At 43.6% G+C, this 23,133-nt stretch overlaps 1 protein-coding gene across 1 annotated transcript; it reads right to left on the bottom strand.

Annotated features, from left to right (window-relative positions):
• Positions 1-2,093: 2,093 nt before the first annotated feature.
• BRI3 (brain protein I3) lies at positions 2,094-22,246 on the bottom strand. Its single transcript, XM_075831390.1, has 3 exons — positions 21,924-22,246; positions 9,337-9,442; positions 2,094-2,639 (listed from the first exon to the last, which is right to left on the bottom strand). The coding sequence occupies exons 1-3, from the start codon at positions 22,099-22,101 to the stop codon at positions 2,507-2,509; spliced, it is 417 nt and encodes a 138-aa protein (XP_075687505.1). The 5' UTR covers positions 22,102-22,246; the 3' UTR covers positions 2,094-2,506.
• Between the last annotated feature and the right edge of the window lie 887 nt (positions 22,247-23,133).

Raw genomic sequence — 23,133 nt, 5'->3', positions numbered from 1 at the left:
AAAGTTTAATGTACTGGCATATATCTATAGGTCAGTACATTAGCCTGTGTAGATATAGTACACAGGCAGTTGTTAGGACATACCGAAGTATGCCCTAACGGGAAATATGCTCAGGCAGCCCTGGGGTCCTTCAATGGACCCTGGGCTGTGTGCCCATATATGGTATGTCCCTCAATCGCGTCACAGGAATTCCCTGTGACGCTATCCAAGGGGCATCCCCCCTTCTCATTTTCCCCTGAATGCTGCAGTCAGCTTTGATCACCGCATTCAGGAGAATAACGGCAGAGATGAGAGGTTTCTCTCATCTCTGCCGTTATAGAGCGGGGCTGCGTTTGGGTAATAAGCCATTGCCCCGCTCCTGACAGGAAGTGCGTGCGCGGTCAGCATGAGGAGATGTTGTCGGCGCTGCACTAATGAGCGGCGGTTCAGGCACTGAGGACAGAACACGGGGGTGTTTTGCAGTGCGCCCGCCATGTTCGGTCTTCAGTTCCGCTGCTCATTAGTGCAGAGCCAGTCGCATCGAATCATCCTGACGCCGCGCACATGTTATCAGGACTCAGGAGCAGGGCTGTGGCTGTATTACACAGCCGCACTCTCATACATTCATGTGTTACTATACTGAGCTGTGCGGCTGCGCAGCTAAGTATTGAAATACATCAAACAACGGTATCGAACCGTTTGGGGATGCACGGTATCGAAGTTTCGATGCATCGTACATCCCTAGGTCCTACTGTACTTGTGTCAGCCTCCAATTTTATAAAGAGTTTTTTCTGAGTTTCGGTAGGAATCCAACAGAAAGAAAAAACATAGCATACTTCATCAGACGCAGTATCACCGCGCTTTATTTTTTTTTACCTCTAGAAGCATTGATGACAAGTGTACACATATAGGTTACACGTAAGAGTGAAATCTTCCAGGTTACGGTTTCCCAGCTGTTGACAGGAAACTAGGAGATGTCCTGACCTCACCATGAAACCTATTTAGTGGGGCTGTAAGATTAGAAAAACATGGCTGCTTTCTTTAAGGAACAGCTCCACTCTTGTCTATGGGCTGTGTCTGGTATTGCAGCTTAGCTCTATATACTTGAATTACAATACCCAACACAGCTCATGGACAAGGGTGACCTGTTTCTGGAAGAAATGTAGCCATTTTTTTGTAAACCCATACAACTTCTTTAAAAACTATGAAAGGCAATTTTATTTTATTTTTAATAAAAAAGGTGTATTGTATGGTTTGGTGCAAATTTACAAATACTTTTTTTTTAAATATTTGTTTTACTGGTTTTTAGATACAGCTGCTCTGTATTCTCTAAACAGAGCTGCTGTATCTAAAAATCTGCGGTACTGAGGGATTCAGTGAATAGTGCTAGATACAGTTGCTCTGTATAGAGAACACAGAGCAGCTGTTTCTAAAAAAAAATTAAAAAAAAGTATTTGTAAAGTTGCACCAAACCCACGGATACCTATTTGGAATAAAAAGGTGTATTTATAGCCTTTAAGTTGGATGCACACACAACATTTACTCACGCTTCCATCGTTTTTGTTCAGTTTTTTCATATTTTTTTTGCGCAACTTTAGCGTCTATAGTAAAACACTGTACAGACATTCTAGAGTTTTTTTGCATCCGCGTTTTTTTTTTTTTTTTTAAATGCAGCATGCTTTAGGGAACAACTTTTTCTGGTATTTTTTCCATAGTCTTCTCTAATTTATGGTAACCAATCAGCTACAAGCAACCAAGTGATTTTAAGTTTGATTAGTTGCTATTGGTCATAGCAGGTTACAATGGTCGTTTAAATCCAGTCTTGAGCCGAAACAAATTGTTTGGTAGGGATTTGCTGCCCGACCACCCACAAAGTTGCTAGGCAGTGTGTATCCCTAGTTGCTAGGCAGTGTGTATCCCTAGCAACCAGGCAGTCTTAGATTACCCAAGTCCACGCTCATGGTGGAATTGGCACAGTGGCAGCTAAAAAGCAGACAGCAGACTGGCAGCATTTATGCCATTCGACATCTTAGTCTGCATTATTGATCAGATTTTTCTAAATATAAAATTTAACCCCGAGTTTCCAATGACAAACAGATGTAGCAGTAAAGGCATTATAGATCATTTGTTCATTTTAATGATGACAAACTTAAGAATTATCACAGTGATGCTTTGTTTTACTATAAAATATTTTGTTTTCCTCCAAAGACATCTTACAGATTGAAATTTGTCTGACTAACATATATACAAATAGGTGAACACAAGCGACGGGAACTCGTCTTCATATGACATGAGCAAAGGGCAGAGCCGGGATCTTGGTACGGTCTCTGAAGGCACTGGTATATGGAAGCCTCACGCTTCCACATGTCTCTATGGCACAGAGCTCTCCCTCCCACCCTATGCAGAACAGAAAGATATACTGTATCACCACCCACATACAATGATGCTATTCAATTAAAGAAAAGGATTGTGCATTTATAAGGGATTGAGAAGGGTATGATATATAAAGTGTTGTCTCTTTTGATCCTCAACCAAATGTGGCTCCACAGTTGGGACATCTTCGTTGCCTCAAAGCGCAACAGAACAGTAATCCAATCGGGAAGAAGAAGATGGCACATAAGATCCCCAGACAGGTGAAGGAGTCCTCCAAAACACCAACCCTGTGCCAAAACAAACACATAATATTAGGTAATAGAAAATAAAAGGCTATATTACTATATCAATTTTTATGTACAATAAATATGTGGACCCCCAATCTACACTTCTACCCACAATGCAATGTTAATTATATTGATCGGAAAGAGAAAATTCATAGTTAGACATTGATCGTACGTTTGGAAATATGTTGGATTTTATACTTTGCATTGTTTCCGCTTATTTCTAATGAACACCGAGACAAATAAAACAGCAATACACTGGTCCACCACCAGGTGGTGTTAGGAGCTAAACATGAAGACAACGATCATGAGATGAAAATATTTGAAAAGGAGGTGAAGATGAGAAAAAAAAAAAAAAAACAAAAAAAAAAAAAAAAAAAAAACCCAGAATTTTGCAATTCGCGCAACAAAGGGAGGCAAGCATAGCAGAAAAGCGAGTAGCTTCAAATGCACCGCCGTGCGCCAAAATTTTGTAGCAAAGAAACTGGCGTAAACGCAGCCAACCTGGGGGTCATTTAAGTTTGAGGGAAGTGTCCAAAATGTCAATCATGCAGCACCAGTTATACAGCGTGCGCCACTGATAAATTTGGTGCATCTACTCACTGCCTGGTTTAAATTTACACTGCCTATAAGTTAACCCCTTGACAGCATCCGACGTACTATTACGGAGATGTCACCAAGGGGGAAGGATGGAGCGCGCTCACAGGCTGAGTGCGCTCCATACTCTGTGGGTGACAGCTGTGTTATACAGCCGACACCTCACTCCAACCGGCGGAATCAATGATCACTTTGATTTCGCCCGCTGAACACCTTAAATGCTGCTGTCAATCGCGACTGCAGCATTTACATTTTCAGAATCAGGGGGGTGGCCCCTCAAACACAACATCGCGCCCCCCGCAGCGCGATTGGCCGGTGACAATGGTTGTCATGGCAGCCTGGGGGCCTAATGAAGGCCCCCAGGTCTGCCATCTTTGTACTCCTTTGAAGCCAGAATCACAATATACTGAAATACATTAGTATTGCAGTATACTATGCAAGCGATCCAATGATCGCTGGTTCAAGTCCCCTAGGGGGACTAATAAAAAAAAAAAAAAACAAAAAAAAAAAAAAAAACACCTTTTTCCATTTTTTTCCCCCCTAAATCCATATTAAAAAATGAATACAAAATTTTATATAACTGGTATTGCCGAGTCCATAAAAGTCAGAACTATTGCAATATAGCATTATTTAACCCATTGGTAAACACCGCAAAAAAAAAAAATATATATATATATATATATATATATATATATATATAAACACACAAATTGCTGTTTTTTCATCACCTTAGCTCTCCAAAAAAAATTAAACAAAAAAAAGTGATCAGAAAGTCGCATATACCCCAAAATGGTATCGGTGAAAAAGACAGCTCGCCCTGCAAAAATTAAGCCCTCACATCGATAAGTTGACAGAAAAATAAAAAAAAGTTATGGCTCTCAGAACGCCGTAAAAATAAAAAACCCCCCAAAAAATGGTGTAATCACTGTTTTTTGCCCATTTCACCCTACAAATAGTTTTTCTTCATCTTCCCAGTACATTATGCGGTACAATAAATGGTGTCATGACAAACTACATCTTGTCCCGCAAACAACAAGTCCTCATACGGCTATGTCGACAACAAAACAAAAGCGGTTATGGCTTTTGGAAGCCGGGGAGAAAAAACAGAAAATGAAAAAACCTCAAATTGACCAGGTCTCCATGGGGTTAAACAGTATTAGTAAATCTGCCCCAGTGATCCATAATATGTAGCAGGATCCAAGTGTGAACACGGTCACTCCATGTGGCCCCAATGTAATAACCTCATCAATGCACCGTGGTAGTTGAGAAGCGCCCGGCAGCTTTCAGTGCCCAGTCTGGACAGTTGTTCAGCGGCCATTTGTTTTTATTATAACAAAGTTGATTTGATCTCACCTACAGATAATAGTAAGATCAGCTTGTGCACGTCATACAAGTATTCACAGGATTTAAAAATAAAAAAATAGGAACACAATGACCTCTTCCTCATGTCCGCTTACAATGCATTTCATCTCCACATCATATGACCATCACCTGACTGTATTCCTTCAGGGCTGGTGCATGGGTGTGACAACTACATTTATCATGTTAAAGAAAAAGAAAAAAACACTTTGGTCTACAAGCTACAATTCAGCTAGAACTGCTAACTGGGTAATAGATTAAATTTGATGAATATAAATATAGGTGGAGCGGATTGGGTCATTGTGGTGTACATCACGTTTCTATGTATATCCCGGGAGATGTGGCGGTCAGGCCATATATACGGTGCAATTACATCTATAGGATGCTGCCAAACACTTCTAAGCACAGACGGGATTAATATCGCGCAAGAGATTGTAAAATCTTATACCAATAATAGAATCTGTGTGTTCTCACTGAACCCCCCCATTCCTCCTCACTGCGGGCGAGGACATTGAATGGAGCAGTGGTCGAGCACGTTTCTGATCTTTTCAATGTCTTTGGGAATGTTTAAGACAGCGGAGTACAGCGCTCAGCCGTTTCCGTCAGTTCCAATCTTTGAACAGAGCGGCAGGCACATGCTTGACTGCCGTTCCATTCTAGCTCCTCCTTACTTCAGGGTGAGTGCGGAAGGGGGGTTCGGGACCCCCGTTCTCCCATTCGGTGGGAGTCCCAGTGATCAAACAATTATCACCTATCCTGTGGATATGTGAGAATTGTGGATTCTGGGAAAACCTCTTTAAAGTTTTAAAGGTCATGTATACAAAAAAAAAAAAAAAAAAAAAGAAGAAGAAGAAGGAGGAGGAGGAGACAATAGGCACCCTAAAAACTCCAGGGAGCAGGGCAGACACGGAAATGTAAGAACATAAAACACAAAGTTTATAGAAGGAATGTTAACTGGTTCCCGGTGTTTTCACGGCCAGCGGTCAGGTACGGGTCCTTAAAACCCGCGCCACAGACTTTTTACAGCTCTGGTTTTAACTTGCTGCCCGCGCGATCGGGCAGCTGAATTTCGGGTCTCCGGCTGTCAGTGACTGTCGGGGACCCTGAGGAGAGGATAGAAGCAGCTTTCGCTGGTTCTGTCTTCTCTGATCACTTGTACACAGCGCTCAATGAACGCTGTGTACAGGAATAGAGGCAGCGGCCGCGCCGCTGTCTCTATTGCTCCCGGTGTTCATGTGACTGGTCACATGATCGCCGGGTGCTGTTAGTGGCAGACTGCTGCTCGGTCTAACTAGACCCAGCACAGCCCTATTAGTGACAATCGTCACTATGAGAGGGCTGATTTCCTCTGTAACTGGGGCTGCTGTGCAGCTCCAGTGGAAAAGCATGGTGTAAAAGAAAGAAAAAATATATATAAAGTTCCCCAAAGGTCTTGTTTGACCTTTGAGGGACAGAACATAATAATAATAAAAAAATAAAAAAAGTAAAGTACAAAAAAAATTAATAAATACAAATAAAATACCAACCCCCAAAAAACCCGTCCCCCCCCCCCGCCAATCATTGTTGTAACGCTAGCGCTGACCCAATTACCCTAATATAGACATGTAATATATTAAAATTTACGGTAGACAATGACGATCACAAATAAAGGATCTATTTTAGGGTAAAACTATGTTATTACCAAAAAAAAATAGCTGAAAAGTAAAAAAAAAAAGCTTATTTTTTTTACTATTATTTTCAAACTCTAAGAATAAAAATTCTAAAATAGCAAAAAGGATGTGTATAAAAACGATAAAAAAAAAAGAAACCTGCATAGTCTACGAAGAAACAAATCGCAAAAATCACGTCGTTAGCTCAACAAATAAAAAGCAATAGCCATTTAACCAACGTGTGCTAAAAAGGGCTAAACGGTGTCTGGTCCTGAAGGCTCAAAATAGCGCGGTCCTGAACTGGTTAATAATCCTCCACGTTGTGTGTCACCTATAACATAATTCCATGGAGCTGTGTGCAGTTATTTTATTTGGACAGTGAGTACTTAAACTCAAGTATTCGGTGGGCAAGACTTCATGAACAATTGAGAAGCCGTAGATAACTACGTACAAGTGACTGCAAAGAATGATGGGTAATTCAGTAACTGCTGACCACGCCGAGATTGCGAGATCCTCTGACATATGACTGCATTTCGGTAAGAAACAGGACAAGGAAGTTGAGAACTCTAGAAGACCGAATGTGCACGACACTTCTAACTTTAGTATTGCTCAGCGTCTCATGATCCGTCTACAGTAAAATACTGCAGAGTGCTATTCTGCTAACAAACAGTTAAAGAGGCTGTCTCAAGATTAAAAGGTTATCCCCTAGTCACAGAATAGGAAATAACATGCTGATCGGAACGGGTCTAACCGCTTGGACTCCCACCAATCATGAGAACAGGGGTCCCGTTCCTCCGAATGAATGGAGCGGCAGGTCGCGCATGCGCCCCGATGCTCCATTAATTCTCTATGACACTGCCCGAGATAGCCGAGCGATGTACCCAGCTATCTCTGGCAGTCTTATAGTCTGTAAATGGAGCGGCAGTGCGCATGCTCGACCTGCTGCTCCAACCTTTCGGAGGAACTGGTCCCCCCTTCTCGTGATCAGTGGGGGTCCCAGTGGTCAGACCCCCACCGATCAGCATGTTATCACCTATTCTGTGGTTAAGAGTATTAATCTTGGGACAGCCCCTTCAAAAGAGATTTCCAGCATTTTTCAATGTTTAGTATTTGCAACATTCAAATATACTTTGTGGTTCAATTCCTTACCCATTTCCAAGATCTCTGGTTACGGTCAGTGAATGAGACATTCTTGTCGATATCCAGAGGATGAAGGACCTTTAGGCCTAATGCACACGACTGTCACGACGGTCAGTAAATACTGCACGGACAGGCCACCGAGTGTCACCTCCATTTGCGGCCTGTGCTCACAGTAATATGTAGAGGAGCACGATCCGTCAATGCGAAAAATAGGACAGGTCCTATTTTTTGCGGCTCATTTCTACAGCCAGGGCACAGACTCATAATATACGGGAAGGTGTCCGAGCCCGATAGAAATGAACGTGTCAGTATTTTATCCACGATTACGGATCCGTAATTGCGGATAGAAACTACAGTCGTCTGCACGAGGCCATATAGACTTACTACATCTCACGATTGATAGGTGGAAACAACTCTGGGCAATGCTATGTAAGATAAATACATCATCAGTATAAATCAATTGGCTGCCCTGATAGTTTGCTACAATGTATCAGTGCAGGTATAATGTCAGTCTGGAGCCCAAATGATTGCCTAGATCTGATATAGTCATTAGGGGTATTCAGCCTCTGGATGTAAGCAAGAATATTTGAATTAAGTGACAGCAAGCATGGATCTAGAAATGGTGAAGGATTGAAATGAAATGTATATTAGAAAGTTGCAGAAGTTATACCCATCTAAGACATTTATAGCATATCCATGGGGTAAGCTACAAACGTCTGATAGATGAGTCCCTGCTCTAGGAGATGCACATATAATGCCGAGAACAGGGGTCCCCCGAGCCCCGTCCCACCTGGTGACAAGGCCACCTCAGCCAAGCCATTCTCCGCGGCTGCCTCACCAATCAGAGTGAATACCCCTTAAAGAGGCTCTGTCACCAGATTCTCTAACCCCTATCTCCTATTGCATGTGATCGGCGCTGCAATGTAGATAACAGTAACGTGTTTTTTTTTTAAACTTTCATTTTTGGCCAAGTTATGAGCTATTTTATATATATGCAAATGAGGTTTGAAATGGACAACTGGGCGTGTTTATTTCGTTATGTCCAACTGGGCGTGTATTGTGTTTTTAACTGGGCGTGTTTACGTGTATGACGCTGACCAATCAGTGACCAATCAGCATCATACACTCCTCTACATTCATTTACACAGCACATAGTGTTCTTACTAGAACGTTGTGCAGCCACATACACAAGTGTCCTGATAATGAATACACGTGACCTCCAGCCTGGACGTCATGTGTACTCAGAATCCTGACACTTCTGAATCTTTTCTGTGAGATTGCAGCAAGCCACGCGTAATCTCTTGCTGGAAATCTCAGAGAAAAGAGTCAGAAGTGTCAGGATTCTGAGTACACATGACGTCCAGGCTGGAGATCATGTGTATGTATTATCAGGACACTTGTGTATGTGGCTGCACATCGTTCTAGTAAGAACGCTGTGCTGCTTGTAAATGAATGGAGATGAGTGCATGACGCTGACTGATCACTGATTGGTCAGTGTCATACACATACACGCCCAGTTAAAAACACAATACACGCCCAGTTGGACATAACGAAATAAAAACACCCAGTTGTCCATATCAAAGCTCATTTGCATATATATAAAATAGCTCATAACTTGGCCAAAAATGAACGTTTAAAAAAAAACCAAAAAAAACTTTACTGTTATCTACATTGCAGCGCCAATCACATGCAATAGCAGATAGGGGTTAGAGAATCTGGCGACAGAGCCTCTTTAAGGACTACATAATGTAGTTGGAGCTGGCTACAGACTGCTGTATACCGTAGTTGGAGCTCATTTTGAAATTGCACTAAATGTTTAGCCACGTCCATCGCAGAAAGCGAAGGCATATTGGTAGTAGATACGCCATCACTATCTGACCGTTGGGAATAACCCTTTAAAACAGAACGTGAAAAAAAAAAAAAAAAAACAAAAAAAAAAACTTATGTTACGTTACCTGCACGCTGGACACCCTCCGACCACTACCACAGAGGTCGTTGCTGCTGGCTGCTGGATAATAGTGTAAGTGCTGGGGTAGGAAGTCTGCGGCTGTGAAATATATCCTGAAAAAACAATGTCAGGTTAATATATGTTCCTATTTTAGCAGATATTCAGTGATTCTTATTTATAAGTCACAATTTCAGGTTCCCATTGAGTAGACTAGATTTGCAAAGTCCCAAAATCTTGGTGGGCATCTTAGAGGTTCAGCACCTACATGGACTGGTGTCATGGTCTTACTCTATAAAGGAATACCCCTATTGCTACATATTAGGGAGAATATTACAGAGGAGTGTAAGCTCGCCCGCGCCGCTCTTTCAGTACCTATCATTGGTTGTAATGGAGAGCCGCCACAAATTCCTAGCCACATACTGCAGGAAACGGGGACTGGGCACCCTCGTTGTCAGAATCAGCGGGAATAAACCTCCAACTATCACACCATGTCTAGTCTATAGCATTAAAGTCTTTAGTCAGTAGATTCCTTTAAGGCGTCTGGAGTACGGATTTGCTCAGTTCCGATTCTTCTTGATGCAGATGTATAAACCTCTATGAAGAGTCTATTTTTTCTGTCATAAACAGCTATTAGCGATCACTTCCATGTACTGTATTGGTCAGTGAGTCGGAAAGATAAATATTAACATAAAATGTTTAGAAATCAACGTGTTACAACAATGAGGTATGACGACTGCGGAGGCAGCAGAACCTGCGCTACAAGATGTTGCTACATGTAACTTGGAAACCCGGCACCCAAAATGGTCTCGTGATTCTGCCAAGATCAGCCAATCTTAGAGATAGTCTAAGGCCTCATGCAATTCATCCGCTAAAGTGCGGACCCATTAATTCTATGGGCCCATACGCATTTACACGGACCGTGTGTGGGCTGCAATTGCGGCCTGCAAAAACTCAGGACAAGTCACTTTACGGTCCGCAATTGCATTAAAATGATTGCACATCTTTTGTGTGATTGGTCAGTAATTGCGGACAGCCCGTGGATGACACTTCGCGGCCGTCCGTGCCCGTAATCACAGGCCGTATGCATGGGGCCAAAGGCAGCGGTTGACAAAAAGTAGTCCAAGTGATGGAAAACCTAGTAGATCTCACTGTTAGTTCACCCGGCATGTCCCTTACTGGCTTCCAGAAAGATGCAGGTAAAGTGCAGTCCTATAGGTTGGTGTTTCAGCGTGCCTGTCACTTACACATTCTGCGACAGCTAATGCATAGCACAGGAGAGGAGCAGCATGGTCCTGTATGAAGGAGGTGTCGTAACCAACCACTATCATCGTTATGGGGGCATTATTTGGGCAGCAGGTTCCGATACGTGCCGCATGTGCTTGTCCCTGGACCTCAGACTCAACAAATAGTAGATTCCTTTCATGGTCGAATGGCTACGGGAGGTAATGGATTTTTAAAAATCTTTTAACAGCTTATCATGATTACATGGATATGGAGGGTCTAGAACCACGGACCTCCATTCATGCCCTGAACGTGGGATCTCATCAGTCAAAGCATTTCCACGGCTCAGGATGGCAGGACACAAACTAATGAGACTACAGAGTGGATAACCAGATTAAAAGGGTTTATCCCATGAAAAATATTATGTTTCATTAAACAGAACACATAATTCTGAACATGTTTTGACACACATTAAAAAATTTATTTATGTTAAACTTTCTATAGCGCCACCTAGTGTTTCAGCGCTCCCCTCGAGTGCATCCACCTTACTAAGGGGATGTGCACACATGGCAAATACGCTGCATAAAAATAGGCAGCGTATACAACCTAGTACCCGCAGAGAATTTCGGCTGAAAAACCGCACCAAATTATGGTAGAAAACCCGCAGCTAATCCAGTGTGCGCATAACATTAAATAGATGTCGAGATTGAAAAAACAGAATATCGGTGTCATGCCCCGCCCACAGGCCCTTTACTAGGAATAACAGTGCATCAGTTTTGTAAATAGGATTTCTTTGGGCTACATACAAATGCTGCAAAATTCGATGCAGAAATTCCATATGAAAACCGCAGATAAGAAGGTAATTCCGCAGGTAAAAATCAGCATTTAATATTGTGGTTTTTTTTAGGTGCAGATTTTACGATACTGATTTTGTATTTTTTTGTTTTTTTTCTATAAAATGGTCAGATACAATTACGATAAATTCACATGCTGCAGATTTTAAGATCCATACCCGAGGTCAATTTATGTGCGGAAAAATTCTGCAACGTGTAGATGAGGTTACTTGGAATCGCATCTACTTTGCACGTACCGTATCACACTGCAGATTATCCACAGGAAAATCCGCATGTAATATGAATCGTGTGAATGTGGCCTTAAGCTCAAATATTATTCATCCAGCAATATGTCAAAAGGATTTTCTGGGACTAAGAGTCCACTGCATAGAGTCCACACAATGCTCACATTTGGCAATATACTCTATGCAACAATTCACCTCTGTGAGCCGATCTCCAGGACGGTGGATACCGGTGATCCTGTATTTGTTTACATGAAGAGCATCAATGGACAATGACAGAGTGTGCAAGGTTCTCTGTAGACAATCCTCATCCATGAGACCTTTTCATACTAGACACCCTGCAGTCAAAGTCCCAGAAGTTGGCTCATAGATAAAACCTGCCCACTGCAAAGAGAGAACACCTATAGTAATAGCCTTACTCTCAGAGAACCCCTTTAACTGGGTCTTAAAGGACGAGTGTCACCCCAAAAAATTTTTTTATATCAATTTGCATTTAGTGTTTTATTATAAAATCTTTTATTTATTTGTGTGTTTGTGTTTTACTTTTTTATATTTTTTTACTTTTTCTTCTCTATGGCGGCTGCCATTTTTTTTGCCATCTCTGTACGTGTCGATTAATGACACCTTTTAGTGATGGAATACGGCACACACATCTCCATAGAGAATGCGAACGGGAGCCATTCCATCCACTATAGCGTACGCGGTCTGTGTGGGAGCGGTGCATGCGCCACTCCCACACAGACCAAAAGTCAGGTCTTCGCTAGAGCGAAATCCGGCACCATGTTCATGTCGACCGGAAGCCGCGGCCGGACTGTGAGATGACGACTTCCGGTTGCGGCTTCCGTACTTGTGTTCTGAAGCAAGCACGAGGAGCGGAGGGAGCAGACCGGAGCGGACGGACCAGAGGGAGCGACGGCGGCAGGAGCAGGTAAGTTATTTCTGTGTATGTACGTGTTTTAGTGTGTGATTACTACTGTATGTAAACCTACTACACTGTGTGTTAGCTCAAAAAATGGCGACACACAGTGTAGGAGGTTTGACCGTTCAATCCCCTCCTTTCTCCCGGCACTAGCCAGGATAAGGGAGGGGGGATTCTGTGAGCTCACTAGAGCGAGTATTCCCAAATTTTGCAGCATAAAGCAATGTGTTGCTTTACCACATGCCAATGCTGCAATTTTGGGAATTGCTCCATCTAGTGACCAGCGCTGGGAAATGTTATAAATTAGAATCTAATTTATAATATTTCCTGACTCGTGAAAAAATTAAAAAAATTTGAATAGTGTATGAATGATTAAACACTGTTTAAAAAAAAAAAAAAAAATTTCTAGCGACACATTCCCTTTAAAGGGTAACTAAACATATGACATGGCATAGTGACACGTCAGAAGTTTTGATTGGTGGGGGTCTAAGCACTGAGACCCCCACCAATCGCTAAGGCGAAGCGGCAGATGCGCTCATTCGGCTTTTTCCAGGAAAGTCGATGTATTGGAATCCTGGCTCATAGACTTTCTATTGAGTCCGTACTCCGATACATTGATTTCCGGAAAAAGCCAAACAAACACAGCGACTTCGTGCCCACACGAGCGCTTCTGCGGCTTCGCTTTAGCGATTGGTGGGGGTCTCATTGCTCGTACCCCCACCATTCAAAACTTATGACATGTCAGAAGTAGGGATGTCACGATACCAGAATTTGGACTTCGATACCGATACTTCGTTTAGTATTGCGATTTCAATACCAATTTCGATACTTTTGGCAACAGTAATAAAAAAAAAATTCTTCCGTTTTCTGATGTGAGGCGCGACGTGTGATGAATTTTGAACGCGCCTCACATTAATAGTAATTAATCCCATCATGTTTCTCAGTCATATTGGGTTAATGTGCGAGGTACATGATGGGGTTAATTACTATTAATGTGAGGAACATGGAGGGTAAATTCATCGCACCTCGCGCCCCACATTAATAAGTGAATGAAAGCCGTGTTTATTTCATTTTTTTACAGCGCACACATCATAAATGATGCAAAAAATTGTTGTCCGCGCCATTACTGAATGTGTGTATTTTATGTATTGAGACTTATTTTAATGTTTATTGTAAAAAAGGTGAAGGTGTATTTTTTTTTAAATTTAACAATACTTTGTTTTTACTTTATTTTTAAACTTTAATGTACTGACATATATCAGATATGTGCCAGTACATTAACCTGTGGACAGATAGCACAGACATATATCAGATATGTGCCAGTACATTAACCTGTGGATGGATAATACACAGGCAGTTGTTAGGACATACTTGGGTATGTCCTAACAACATGAAATATGGTAAGACAGCCCTGGGGTCGGTCAATAGACCCTGAGCTGTCTGCCCATATATGGTATGGCCCTCGATCGCGTCACAGGAATTCCCTGTGACGCGATCCAGGGGCATCCCCCCTTCTAATTTTCTCCTGAATGCTGCAGTCAGCTGTGATCGCAGCATTCAGGGGAATAGCGGTGGAGATGAGAGGTTTCTCTGATCTCCGCCGTTATAGAGCGGGTCTGCGGCTGTGTAATACAGCCATTGCCCCGCTCCTGACAGGAAGTGCGCGCGCGGTCAGCATGAGGAGGTGCGGCCGGCGCTGCACTAATGAGCGGCAGGTCAGGCACTGGAGACAGAACATGGGGGTGTTTTGTAGTGCCCACGCCATGTTCTGTCTCCAGTGCCGCCGCTCATTAGTGCAGCGCTGGCCGCATCGCATCATCCTGACCCCGCGAACTTATCATGACTCAGGAGCGGGGCTGTGGCTGAATTACACAGCCGCAGCCGCGCTCCCATACATTCATGTATTACTATACTGAGCTGTGCGGCTGCGCAGCTCAGTATCGAAATACAGGAAATAGCGGTATCGAACCGTTTAGGGATGCACAGTATCGAAACAGTATCGAAGTTTCGATGCACCGTGCATCCCTAGTCAGAAGCTTGTCAAACGTTTAGTTACCCTATACATGTGGCCAAAATAATGTCAGATTGCAATGTCCTATCAAGTCGCTTTCCCTACGGAGTCTATAATTGTAGGCATGCATTATGTGGCATAAACTGGCATTTGATGGAGCATTATATAAGGGGTATTCCCAACTCATATTTATGGCATATCCTCTGAATATACCACAAATGTCTGACAGGCGACCTCTGCAACTGGGTGGAGAATGAATGGAGAGGTGCGGATCTCTCCATTCATTTCTATAGGATTTTACGGAAATGGTCAAGCCCGTTCTCAACTGAGGTGGGCTCCTGTGGCTATGCCATAAATGTCTGAATTGGGAACACTCTTAGGCCGGATTCACACGAGCGTGTGCGTTTTGCGCATGCAAAAAATGCGGTGTTTTGCGCGCGCAAAAGGTACTTAACAGCTCCGTGTGTCAGCCCCGTATGATGCGCGGCTGCGTGCTTTTCACGCAGCCGCCATCATTATGACACTCCGTTTGGATGTTTGTAAACAGAAAAGCACGTGGTGCTTTTCTGTTTTCATTCATCCTTTTCACTACTGTTGCGCGAATCACGCTCGTCCCACGGAAGTGCTTCTGTGTGGTGCGCGTGATTTTCACGCACCCATTGACTTCGATGGGTGGGTGATGCGCGAAACACGCACAAAGAACGGACATGTCGTGACTTTTACGCAGCGGACTCACACTGCATAAAAATCACGCAACTGTCTGCACGGCCCCATAGACTAATATAGGTCCGTGCGACGCGCGTGAAAATCACGCGCGTTGCACGGACGTATATCACGTTCGTCTGAATAAGCCCTTAAAGTAACGGACCAGATTTGGTATGGAGGGAGTATTGGTTCTGTTGATTCGAATACCTCATGTGGATAAGCCAAGCGATCATCGCTGTATTTACCTTATCTTGCATTGCAGAAGATTCATTGATATACAGTTCAATTATAGACATTTATAGATTTTACTAAATCATTCGTAGATATTTGCTGAAAATCAGGAGAGATTAATCAGGAGACTTGTATCATTGTCGGCAGCCTCCGTGATACCGAGAACTCAATGAGGAGCATGTGATAGCCAAAGTTCACATGACGTGTGAGAGAATACTCAGAAAATCACGAGCTAAAGTCAAAGGTTTTAAAGAAAATTACCACTAGTAAATAAAACCGGCGTCATCTCGCGGGCAAAGCCATAGTAGTTCCGAATCCAGCAGAACCAAGGGGGAAACTTTTCCAAACCAATAACCCCTAAACTAGTAGAAGAGAACGATTTTCAAATTGACATTTACAGGGACATAAAAGATATACGAATTGGTACAATTACACCCATTAAGCCACCCCCTAAAGTGCCAAACCGCAGGGCGAAAAAGAAAAAGTCATATGGGGTATCTCCACTGCCGCTTTGTTCTAGTGATCCCCACTGATTGGCCATTGACGGAATGACAGACTCTACAATGATACCAACGGCCCCCATTGACTTACGATGGGGTCCGTCGAGGGTATCTGTCGTACGACGGATCTGCCATTGCATTGTGGATTCCCTTTTAAAGGGAAGGCATGCCACAGATGTGAACAGAGTCTAATGTAGCTTAATTCTCCACGCACCGGTCTCTCCAAAGAACAAAAGGGCTGGTGGTGTAGATTGAGAAGAGGATCTCTGCCCCCTGTTCTAACAATTCTATTATAAACTAAAAGGAGCCACACACATTAGATGACAGTCTGCCAAAATCTGGCGGGACCAGGCGACTAACGTGTATAGGGGTGTCCTGCCCCCCCCCCCTCCCTCGATGGCAGAGGTTCCTGCAGGAGATTAGCGATAGCTTATCAGCTTTTTTTCCCTCTCCCCATTGAAAACACATGAACGCTTGGTCATAGGAGCGTGGGTAGCTGTTGGCCGACTTATATAAAGTATGGGTAGCTTAAAGAGGTTTTCGCAAAATCATAAATGACCACCTACCCACAGAATAGGTGATCATTTTCTGATCACTGGGACCCCATCTATCGTGAGAACTTGGGGCAAGAACGCATAGATCCTCCTACTCACTGTGGGGGTGCAGTGAGGAGATTAAATGGAGTGGCGGTCGAGCATGTGCCCACCGCTCCATTCAAGGTATATGAGAATGACGAAAACAGTTATGCGCCGTTTCCCTCATTCCCATAAACGTTGAATGGAGCAGTAATTTAGGATTCTGGGAATACCCCTTTAAGGATATTACAAGGCCTTCAGGGATCACATGCCAGAGACGCTCTGATGCCCAGGTACGGAGGGCTTACCTGTATTTATCCAGCTCTTTTCATCGATATTAAGCAGGATTTTCCATGTTAGCCCCTTCCTCGTTCAACGCCAACAACCTAATCTACCCCCTCCCCCCATAAGTGGTGATGAAGAAGTTCTCTTTGTCTACCGTGGATGGTACAGCAGTACCCCTGCAGAATGTATGCTGGGCCGACCAGGCAAATTACTTTGGCCTGAAAGTAGAAGTGGCCAACTTGGAAAACCCCGTTAAAAAACCCAGACCCCAATGAGCTTCCTGTTTGTCTGTAGCGGAGCATTGTCTTTCTTATTATATTGCTCCAATTCCAGCTGATATGAGAACATACTCTAATAAAACCTCAAAGCCATCGGACGGCTGCATTTTACATTGCGAAAAGTTTAGGGAAGTACAAATTCCACTTTTAGAATTATTAGCAAACATTGTGCATGATGTGAAAACTCATAAATGTAGGGGTTCTAGCCAAGAGTTCAGTTCTAGAGGCAAAATAGTGCGGTTCAATCTTTACAAAATCTAAAAAAAAAATAAAAAAATATATAATGTCAAAAAGTTCAGTTCGGAAGGTCCCATAGCCCATTTGGTCTGCTTTGTATTAGGCAGTGTAACAATGCAAAAAAAAATAACATAAAAAAGACAAAAACCCACAGTAAAGATTTGTGGCGATGCTCTTGTTGGGCCTCATGCCCACTTCAGTTATTTTCTTCAGGGTGATATCCGTTTTTTTAACTGATCGAACCCTGACACATTCATTTCTATGACACTTCCATTGTTTTGACGGTTCCGTACGTCCGTTCCGTCATAAGTAGTGCATGTCCTACTTTTGTCCGTCGTTCAGTGACCGTGGGGCCCATTGAAGTCTATGAGGCTGTCAAAAAAAACGGACGTCACACGGAAGGCATCCGTAGCTAAGCAACGGCAGGGCGTGCCACAGCTCATTCAACACACAAGATGGGATTTAACGGACCGTTTAAAACGGAATGGACACGGAGTGACAACGGAAACCACACAATGTCACAACGGACACATGGATCAGTTTTAAATGGACGTGAAAACGGTGAAGGATGCGTGCATGGGGACGTTTGCTGCCAAACAATCGCTTCCATGCCACTACAGAAGAAGCAGTTGCCTGCTCAGGAGAAAGCAATATTACTGACTAATCCCTACAGGTTCCACTTTACACTTTTAGGCTATGTTCACACTGAGTTTTTTTGACACGGCAACCGCGCAGCAAAACTCGTCAAAAACGGCCCGAAAATGCCTCCCATTGATTGCAATGGGAGACGGAAGCGTCTTGTTCCCGCGAGCAGTAAAAAAGTCTCGCAGGAGAAAGAAGGGACATGCCCTATCTTCGGCCGTTTACGCCTCTGACCTCCCATTGACATCAATATTTCGCTGCGTTTTATGCCAGCGGCACTCAATGGCGCAGGAAAATCTGCCTCAAACTTCCAAACGGAATTTTGAGTCAGAAATTCCACCTGCAAAAAACTCTGTGTGAACATAGCCTTAGTCTCTCCTGCCAGAAGCTGGCTATACACCATTAGATAGCTACGACCGATCCTTCCCCCGACATCTGAACACACTATTACAGCTCCCGTCGTACATCCTAAACATGTCCATAGCGCACCATTAGCCAATTGGAGGACAAAAAGAGAGAGTGTCCTTTTGGCCTCAGTCGGGCTGATATACATTTTTCGGAGGCTGGAATTGCGTAGTAGACTATTCTTTTTCATCCCAGGGAATCCAGCAAAAAAATTGTATACTGCACAGTTTTTTTTAGCATTGGAGCTTATGGGTTACATATACCACACATCGCTGGTAGAGGTTGAAGGCTTTCCAATAGCGTTTCGTAAACGTATACGTTTAACAGACACAATTCCAGTCTATAGGTGACATATGTGCTAAATGGACATCTAAGGCCTTGTTCACTTGGCGTCTATTTGACGCATTTTACGCAATGAAAAACGCGTCAAAACGCAGTCATTAAGCTTCCCATTGACATCGGCATTGCAGTCCATACGACGCGTTCTTTTTACCTGCGCGTTTAAAAAGCACGTCGTGTAAAAAAAAAAAAAAAAAAAAAGCCGCATCAGGTCAATTCTTGCTGCGGAAAACACTCCTAATTCCCATAGTCAACGGGAGTCCTAATTACGCACCGAAAACGTGTCAAAGAAGCGTACAAAAAGAACTGTACATTAAAAAGCGCTTTGCAAACACGCTGGCGTTTTTGATGCGTTTACACTGAGGTTTTTTTTGAGTGCAGTGTCAACAAGGCCTAACAGTGGCATCTGTCGCTTATAGACTATAATGATATCCGTTAAACGTATACGTCATGAACGGGGATACGAGAGAGAATGACGTATACCATTAAACTCTATGGTGATAATGCCACTGTTAAGGCATCTGTCATAGCCTACGCTTACCGTATATACGTCAAACAAAGGCCAAAAAACGGGATGTACAAAGAGCCGCAAACGTGTAGAAGCCCTTTAAATAGGACAAATAGTCAATTGGGCTCAGTTAGGAACCACTAAGGATGTAAAGTCACTGCTGGATTTTTCCTTGAAGATGGAAAGTACCTAGAGAAGGAGAGATGAGATTAAAGTGCAGCTAAACGTTTGACAAACTTCTGACATATCATACTGACATGTCAGAAGTTGGGATTGGTGGGGGTCCGAGCACTGAGACCCCCACCAATCGCTAGAACGAAGCAGCTGAAGGTCTTGTGTGAGCGCTCAGCTGCTTCGTGTCTGTTCAGCTTTTTCCGGAAAGCCGATGTATCGGAGTGCGGGCTCATAGACTTTCTATGGAGTCCGTCGTCCGATACATTTATTCCTGGAAAAAGCCGAACAGACACGAAGCAGCTGAGCGCTCACACAAGACCTTCAGCTGCTTCGTTCTAGCGATTGGTGGGGGTCTCAGTGCTCGGACCCCCACCAATCCAAACTTCTGACATGTCACGATGACATGTCAGAAGTTTGTCAAACTTCTAGCTACACTTTAAGGGTATGTGCACACACACTATTTACGTCCGTAATTGACGGACGTATTTCGGCCGCAAGTAGTGGACCGAACACAGTGCAGGGAGCCGGGCTCCTAGCATCATACTTATGTACGACGCTAGGAGTCCCTGCCTCTCCGTGGAACTACTGTCCCGTACTGAAAACATGATTACAGTACGGGACAGTTGTCCTGCAGCGAGGCAGAGACTCCTAGCATCGTACATAAGTATGATGCTAGGAGCCCGGCTCCCTGCACTGTGTTCGGTCCGGTACTTGCGGCCGAAATACGTCCGTCAATTACGGACGTAATTAGTGTGTGTGCACATACCCTAAAAGTACTGGGGATGAGGAAGAGAGCGTAAGTGTGCAGAGAGAAAAGAGGTAAAAAACAAAAAGGAACAGAAATGATAGAGGAAAACCTCACAATTTTACGCATATTAGATCACCACCAGTGCGGCCTCATTGACGTTTTTTCTATATGACCAATTATTACTAGTTTTGTCCTTGTTTGCAGCAAGTTTTAGCTCCTTAAAGAGGCTCTGTCTCCAGATTATAAATGCCCTATCTCCTACATAATCTGATTCGTGCTGTAATGTAGATAACAGCAGTGGTTTTTATTTTGAAAAACGATCATTTTTGGGCAAGTTATGAGCAATTTTAGATTTATGCTAATGAGTTTCTTAAAGACCAACTGGGCGTGTCTTTCCACTTTTGACCAAGTGGGTGTTGTAAAGAGAAGTGTATGAGGCTGACCAATCAGTGACCAATCAGCATCATACACTTCTCATCAGTGACCAATCAGCATCATACACTTCTTTACAACACCCACTTGGTCAAAAGTAAAAACACGCCCAGTTGGTCTTTAAGAAACTCATTAGAATAAATCTAAAATTGCTCATAACTTGCTAAAAAATGATCGTTTTTCAAAATAAAAACCACTGCTGTTATCTACATTACAGCGCAGATCAGACTATGCAGGAGATAGGGCACTTATAATCTGGTGACAGAGCCTCTATAAAAAGAACACGTTACTATGACCGGCCCTTTAAATTAGAGTGCAATGGCTTGTACTAGTCAGAACATTCAAATTCACTAAACAGACCCCCCCCCAATGTGCCAGAGGCCTGGAAAGATGGCACTTCTTGGTTCTTTGGAGTCACATGGGCCATCTATGCCAATCCGAAGTTCTGAAAAGGATCATGTGACACACTCCACAACTCCTCAGGCGTTGTCACAGACCACATGACATGATTCTTTTTAGAGTTGCGGAACGGCTGAGGTTTTTTTTTTCCACTGGGAACATCCAAACCCCCCTGACTAGACATTCTGGGCTTCCCGTTTAATAATAAAACAATAGCAGAGTGATATAATACAAAATAAATGACACTTATCTAGTCCCTCTGCCCCTCTTCCTGGCAGCCACTGAGTGAGTGACGTCAGCAGTTTCTTTATGGCCGCTCCATAGCAATGACATAAGCCCATATTAGGGACCTTATAACCGGTCCCCCCCACAGTTCTACCCTAGAGCCTATGGTAATCTAAGTTCTGTATAATCGCTGGGGTGCAGGTGCGGTGATCGTAACACGAGTACTGAATTGGGTAAGGGCCTGTTCACACTGCAATGTCGAACAGAGCTACATATCGCGAGATACTCCCATCATGTCCTACAGCATATGCAGCTGAAATACATCACCCATATTCTTCCATTGTAGAGAATAAAGTATACAGTATATACCGGACACCTCTGTATGGAGCAGCGGACTACACTATCCCATACAGCGACATAGAAGGTGTACCAATGTATACCAGCCTAACGGACGGCAAGAGGACCCTTCGTATCAGTTGGGGGAGTGGGGGTCTATGTAAACACTCAATGTATGCTCCAAGAGCTGTTCAGGGGTATACGCCAAACAGACACTGAAAACGCAGTGTGAATACGCCCTTATATTGCCGCAGCCTCCTGTGTGTGATATATACAGAAATATATAATTGTATATACTATTATATATAGCACAAGGCAGCATACACACGATAGATAGGAGTATACCCACCTGTGCCCACGGGGTAGGGGTAAGGGTAAGGTGGAGGTTGGTAGGCACTCTGGGCTGCGGTCTGTGGCGCTCCCGGGATAGTGCCATAGTTCTGTTGCTGCTGCCCATACGCTAAGCCCCCGGTCACGGCCGGACTGTACGCGGGAGGTCGGTCCTGCAGAAGCGGCTTGTTGTCCATGCTGATTCCCGGTGACAGGCGGCTTCCTCCCCTCTACAGTAGTTCAGGAGGGGACAGAACACACCGCCAGCTGCTGCTGCTCCGTCTCAATGTGCTCGGTGCTGTGCTGTGTGCGGCCAGTCACAAGACTCGGGTCATGTGACTGCTCCCAACAGCCTGACTCTCCCCGACAGGAAGCGCCTCTTAAAGGGACAGTAACACAACATACATAGCCTTGTACCTGTTACTCTATGGACTAGGACAGCAAGAAAGAGTTAATGTCTGGGCCCAGGGGGGATACTGGATAAGACTTATATACAGGAGGGGAGGTGGTGTAGTGAGGTGACATCATGGGAGAGCCCTGTCCTCACTAAAATTCTACAAAACCACCTGTGAATTCATGAATCTGTACTATATAGAGGTCATAGACAGGGGTTCCCCTACTCTGGACCCCCTTCTATTAACCAGAGCAGCCAATAACAGAGCAGCTCTTGTCCTGGTGGACGCGGCCCATCTATGTACGATATTACTTGGTCTGCCAATTATTTGACTACGGCGCCCGCTACATGGGAAATGTTTGGCCAACCCCATAAACTGTTCTGCCAGGGGTTCAAAAAACATTAAAATTACCACACAGAGAAAATCTTTCAGAATTGATGGGAGAGTTTAACCCGTTGCTGCCGCAGCCATTTTTTATTTTTTTTTCTTCCCTCCCGGCCTTCCAAACGCTATAACTTTTTTATTTTTCGCCGCGATAAAGCTGTATGAGGGCTCGTTTTTTGCGGGACGAGTTGTCGTTTTTAACAGCACCATTTATTATATCATATACTGTCCTCAAAAACAGGAAGAAAATTCTCTGTGAAGAGGAATAAAAGAAAAACAGCAGAATTCATATTTTTGGGGTTTTGTTTTTACGGCCTTCACCGTGCGGTAAAAATGACAATGAATGTCTGCCATCTTTGTGTTCCGATTAAGCCATGCCGGAGACGGTCAGAATCATAATATACTGCAATACTAATTGTGCAAGCGATTCAATGACCGCTGGTTCAAGTC

Source organism: Rhinoderma darwinii, chromosome 6 (genome assembly GCF_050947455.1).
Source record: "Rhinoderma darwinii isolate aRhiDar2 chromosome 6, aRhiDar2.hap1, whole genome shotgun sequence".
Lineage (NCBI taxonomy): Eukaryota > Metazoa > Chordata > Amphibia > Anura > Rhinodermatidae > Rhinoderma > Rhinoderma darwinii.
The sequence above is the reverse complement of the archived record's forward strand: the minus strand, read 5'-3'. Positions and strand labels throughout refer to the sequence as shown.